Source organism: Setaria italica, chromosome I, assembly GCF_000263155.2.
Source record: "Setaria italica strain Yugu1 chromosome I, Setaria_italica_v2.0, whole genome shotgun sequence".
Taxonomy (NCBI): Eukaryota; Viridiplantae; Streptophyta; class Magnoliopsida; order Poales; family Poaceae; genus Setaria; species Setaria italica.
The window spans coordinates 24,806,050-24,812,049 of NC_028450.1; the positions used below are offsets into that span (position 1 = coordinate 24,806,050).

The following is a 6,000-nucleotide window of genomic DNA, read 5'->3' on the forward strand; positions in this document are numbered from 1 at the left end:
AAATCTATATCTAAATTACCCACCTCTACTATTATATAAAATAAACTAAAGTAACCCCTAATATTTATCAAAATTACCCAGTTCTGCCATTATAAAAATAATTGAAAATAACCCCCTAAATTTGCAACTAAATTGCGCACTAGTAATACTTAAAAAATAACTTAAAGTACCCCCTTAAATTTGCATCCATATTAATCACATATGCCAATATTAAATACAACATGAGGTAACCTTAAATTTGAATCCAAATCACCTTACTTAAAAATATATTATGAATCGTCTATTTCTTACACTATTGGTATATGATATAATAATTATGTACATACGCATGATGCGTATGTGTTACCATTTAGAAAGATTTGGAGAAAGTGATGAGAATATAGATTTCAATGCTAAAATTATAGCTCAAATTTAAGATCCATTAAATAAATTTAAGCGCATGCTTGCGATGCAAAGTGAAAAGTTAAAGATTATAAATATGGATGGAAACATTATAGACTAATTACTAACTAAAATCTATCACAATCGGATGAAGATAATAAGTATATATCTATATAAGTATTGTGTTCAAATATTTAACAAATGAGAGGTAGCTCAAGGTGATAGTTTTGGAGCAATGTGGCCTTTTTTTCCATTGAAGACTTCACATTAGTTCTCACAAGACACAATAAAAAAGAAAGACAAATCTTATAAATTGTCACAAAATTCAGAACACATCAAACATCAATCCTGTAAACTCTAATAATCATAGGCATTGGTCTATAATATTTTGTAAAAAGTTACCCACCAGTATCATTATGAAAATATTCTAAAATAAACTCTAAACCTATATCTAAATTACCGAGCTCTGCCATTATAAAAATAATCTAATTATCCCCATAATCTTCATCCAATTTACTCATGCATATCATTATAAAGTATAACTTAAAAAAGAAGTGATGTGATTTTTATGCTAAACGTAATGTATGGAGGTGCGAGATAAAATGAAATTTCTTTTCATGAATGTGGTTGAAAACATGTATAAAGTAATTACAAATTAAAAATCAATCATATCTAAACAAAGATAAGTACACATTTATATAAGTATTACATTGAAGTATTGAAAAAATGAGAGAGTAGTAGGTAAATTTTTTATTATTAGCTAGGAGTTTAATTTGTAAATAATTTTGAAATACAATATTTTAAAAATATTAGCCCATGGGAAAAATATGGGTTGATAGACTAGTGTAAATAAACCGTTAGCACAGTTTAACGACAGAAGAGCATGTATCAACCCAAATACAGCCAAGCCACCAATGCTTGAACCTCCAAAGCCCATAACACTGCCAAAATAAAACAACCCGTGACAAGGCTAGGAGGAACAAAAGAAGAAATCGACCAAAGATACCTCATCAAGAAATGAGCCAAGGATTACACATGGCCTCGCAGTATATAACAGTGGGCGGCTGCAGCCCACCCAGCCTCCCCCCTCCCTCCCCTCCCGCTGCCGCGGGACTCGCTCTACAAGGAGGCGCAGCCCGCATAGCGGCAACAGCGTCGCGCTGCCCCCACTCGCACCCACAACACCACCGCAGCGAAAAGCAGCCTCCTTTTCCCTTCGCCCCCTCCCCCCGCTCTCTCATACCTCTCGCGCACTTCTTCCTCCCACTCCCACCCACACCTGCCAGGCCGGCCGGGGCGCCCCACCCCCCTGGCCTTGATGACTACTGCCCCCAACATCGAGATGATCGCCTCCTCGCTGCGCCACTGCTCCCTCAACGGCGGCGGTGGCGGCGGGAGCGGCCGGCGCCGGGGAGGCAGCGGCAGGCGCCGGGGCGGCGAGGGCGGCGACGACAGCGAGGGCGTCACCGTCGAGCTCAACTCCGACGTCGCGCTGCCCTTTCACTGGGAGCAGTGCCTCGACATCCGGGTATGTCGCTGCCTATCTATCGTATCTATCGGCTTCTCCTCCTCCATCCTCGCGGTCACGGGCGACGGGCCGGGGTGGGTCGGCCGCCATGGCCACCGAGGCTAGCTCCTCGGTGGCGCGCGCGGGTTTCCCAATCATTTGGCCATAAATGGCCAACGGTCTCCGAGGTAGGTGCGGACGCCCGGCGGCGCGTTGCTGGAACCGGAATGGATGGATCAATCATTCCCTCATTAATGGCGAAAGTGGCGAGCAGGGCCGGTCGGATGGGGATAAGATTTCCTTCATTAACTCGCTCCCGCCGGCCTGTCCCCCCTCTTTTGTTCCCTTGTTCTTGGATTCTTGCCTTGCGCGCCCCCGGCTCAGATCAGCTTCTTCCTCCTTGTTCTTCGGTTTCCTTCCCTGTGTTTGTTTTTTGGTGACGGATTGTTTGACCAGAGATTCCGGATTATTTCCTTCTCCTTGTTCTTGATTAGTCGCGCGGATATTCCAGCCAGGCAGGCACTGCACGCCTTGGCGGTTCTTTAATTTGATCTCCTTCCTATTTCGTTTCAGTTCTTCGGAAAGAAAGAAAGAAAGAAAGAATAACTTGTCTTTGGTTCTGGGTCGAGCCCAGAAAGATTGGAGCTTTCAGCGTTGATTGCAAAGCCTCTCATGGACATGAATGCGCTCTTCTTGTTCCATCTGCTTGTCCAATTTCATACCGTAGGGAACTAATTAAGGCCAAGTTCAGATCTGTTTGTCTTCTCAATCCTGACACTCCCCTGCGTATCCGGTCCTTTTTAATCTGTCTCTATCTGGAACTCCAGATTTGGCCGCGGATTTCTTCTGGACCACAGTGCTCTGCTGTTGGTCCTGGCCGTAATCACCGAGCTTAATCACCTGCGCACCAGTGCTTCCTCGCCAGAGAAATCTTTGCGTTGGAGCCCATGCCTTTGCCTTCTGACCCACTTATTTCTGAACAAGCAAGCACACAACATAATTATTAGCTGAAAAGGCCTGTAATACGCAACTCAAGATGTTCCCCCCGCGTTTACTTTCATCCTGAAGCCAAGTTGCATTGTTTGCATCTGATTCTCCCCTCAGAAATTCAGAGAATCAATGAAAGAAAGCATCTTTTTAACATCATCATAGGCAAAAAGTTCTTACATCGGCAAGCTTTTGCTGAAAAGCTCCTTTCCATCCCAGAGAAAGAAGATGTTCGTGAAGGCATGTGTGGTGGTGTTCACCTCCTTTCCAGCCCTTCCCGGCTGCCATGCTGCAATCTGTTCCCCGATACCTGCATAGTGCCCTGCCCCCCACAATGCCACTAGTTCGTGTGTTATATGCAGACAAACAGAACATAACAAAGATGATACTAATGGCATTTGATCCAGAGTTTTGGTCATCTGCTCAATCCCCTGTAGTACTTTGTGTGCATCACTAAGTTTTCACTTAGGCTGTGGCTGCAGCATTAATTGCTCTTGCAGGCTGCCCAAATGTGTACTTGCATATTCTTGTAATCCAAGTGCTAGGAGTCCTGTACATTCTTGCATTTTTTTAGCAGATTTGTGATGTATATATGTGTATATCTGAGCTGATTTGTGCAGACGGGGCAAGTGTACTACATCAACTGGGAGGACGGCACCCGCACGACGGTGGACCCGCGCACGACGTCGGCCTTCTCCTCGCCGACGCCGCGCTCGACGTCGTCGGCGTCCCGGCGCACCCGCCGCGCGTCCACCCCGTCGTCCGGCTACACCTCCGTGTCGTCCGTGGGCGTGGACGTCGCCGGCGCGTGGCGGGGCGCCGTCGCCGGCAACGACAGCGGCTACGACAACGACGACGAGGAGGAAGAGGACGAGGATGAGGACGAGGAAGAAGAGGACGGCGAGGATGACGAGGACGAGGCTGAGAGCAGCAGCACCACGAGCAGCAGCTCCAGCAGCACGGGCAGCAGCCGGGGCTCGGCCGTCTCGTCCACGCTCTCGTCCTTCTCCCCCACCGACGAGTCCGGCTCCGGCGACAATGGCGGCGGCCTCGGCGCCGGGCACGTGCTCGTGGCGGCCGGGTGCCGCGCCTGCTTCATGTACTTCATGGTGCCCAAGCGCGCCGACGTGTGCCCCAAGTGCGGCAGCTCCGGCCTCCTCCACCTCAGCCGCAACGGCTACGCCTGAGGTCGATGGGGCCAGCCAGCTCATCGCCGCCGCCGGCGCAACCGCCCCGGCGCCGTAGTTCGCTAATTGTAGGGGGACCTCTTCGCAGTCGTGCAAGCTCTGTTGCTTAGGCCTTGGTAGATCTTCGATAAGACTAGTTTTTCTTGCAGAGAGGTCCCCAAATCCAATCTTTGCCATTGATTCCTGCTACATTGTACGCCAATTGCCAATGTATGGGAGCAGAGAACAATCTTTTCCTGAGTTCTTTTTTTTTTCCTTCTTTTCATTTTTCGCTACTGTATTTTCCCTGGATGTCACTGTTTTTTTCCCTTTCACCTCTGCTTCTGAAATTCTAACAAGGTGGAGAGAGACTAACCCCTCTTCTTCATTTGCTCTGTTCTTCATTTACCCTCTCAGCTTCAAGAATAACCAATTTTGTGCCTGAGCTTTGTTTGTTTGGCATTGGGCATTAGCATTGGCATTTTCCAGGCATGGATTATCTCATGTGGATTATATATATGCCCTTGCTTTGGTAGCTTGTACATCAGACCATACCAGCATTTATGAATGTGTATGATCCAGCATGGTGTACAAGTTTACCAACCACTGGTGGGCCGGGCTGCTTTGTTTTCTGGCGGTGCCATATTCTTTTGGTGTGCGGCTTGGAAGCGAGTGCATGTGTAGTAGAATACAGACGATGCGCCTGGCCTGGCCGGGCCTGCTGCTGCATTGCTGGTTGCTCTGCTGCTACCTCAGCTCGGCCAGGCTAGAGCTCTACTCGACTACTCCCCTCCGGTCCTAGCTAGCTTGTGCTCATCCGTATCTGACGCCGGCCCTGCCTGCACCTGTCATGCCATGCATGTTCTGCCAACCAAAATTCCTCACTTGTGATTGTGATGAGGGGAGAGAAACATATGCTTGCTTATTAGATTCTTCACAGATATACTTTTATTTTCTTTTTTAAAAGATCAGATATAATTATATATATGTGTATATACATATGTATATGTATATTTTGTTTTTTTATTGTAGCATTGTATTCTGTAAGAAGATATGGGGAGAGTTTTTCCAAAAAAAAAAAAGAAGATATGGGGAGGAGGCAGGGAGTGAGATCAGGTTGCAGGCTGCAGCTGGTTCACGTGCAGCAACTGTGCTGGTGTGCTATGCTCTCGTCAGTGGAACTGGAATGTTTGTCTTGTATTATACAAACTAGTACTGTACTATCCTTGTTCAAAACGGGGACAGTACGTTATTGTTTACATTACTCTTGTGGTTATCGACACTTAAAATCTAGCTCTTGTGCTGATTCTTTATTCTTGAACACATGCTTGGTTGCATTGGCTTTAGTGTCTACTGTGGAGTAATATAATGGTGGGACAGGGCCTTTTCAATTAGGGACTCGTATGAAACAAAGCAGCAACTTGCAAAGTGGATTATGCTTTACACCTACTTTGTTTTCGGCAAGTTCTAGGAGGAGCACGCATGTTTGTTCTTTCTCTTTCTTTTCTTATGCAAGATACCATTTAATCAGGGTGTTGAAGCATTATCCAACTTGGAACCTAGAAAAGAAGAGGCACTGAATTAGTAGCATGTTTGTAGAGCTTTCTCCTCACCTATAACTAAAAAAAAAAGAAAAAGGCTGGCTGGAAGGAGACAAGTCCACAACACATGACAAGGCGGTGAAACTACAGACAAGTCTGAAACCTTACGAACAAGGCAACAAACGCATCAAACAAAAGAGGTATGCTTTTGAGAGGCATCTGCCATCCCAGCAAAGTACAGCTAAACAAGTAACCAAGTAAAAAAAAATAGAACTGTTTGTTTAGGGAACCTGAACGGAGGTTGGACACGGGCGGTACCTCGCCGCCGCCGCCACCAAGCCCCCATCTCTCCCAGCCAGGCTGCCGCCAGAGCTAGCCGTCGGAAGCCTGTGCGGCGGCGAGGTCCACCTCCCCTTCT

The 6,000-nt window shown here is 46.8% G+C and overlaps 1 protein-coding gene across 1 annotated transcript; it reads left to right on the forward strand.

Moving 5' to 3' along the window:
- Positions 1-1,473: 1,473 nt before the first annotated feature.
- On the forward strand, positions 1,474-4,470 carry LOC101784093 (uncharacterized protein DDB_G0271670). The gene is made up of 2 exons (XM_012844164.2): positions 1,474-1,909; positions 3,496-4,470. The coding sequence occupies exons 1-2, from the start codon at positions 1,700-1,702 to the stop codon at positions 4,060-4,062; spliced, it is 777 nt and encodes a 258-aa protein (XP_012699618.1). The 5' UTR covers positions 1,474-1,699; the 3' UTR covers positions 4,063-4,470.
- Positions 4,471-6,000: the final 1,530 nt, after the last annotated feature.

Bases quoted from the DNA above. Each gene is read 5' to 3' on its own strand.
- LOC101784093 (XM_012844164.2), top strand. From the start codon at position 1,700: ATGACTACTGCCCCCAACATCGAGATGATCGCCTCCTCGCTGCGCCAC. The intron at 1,910-3,495 runs GTATGTCGCTGC...TGATTTGTGCAG, and splicing joins AGCAGTGCCTCGACATCCGG to ACGGGGCAAGTGTACTACAT.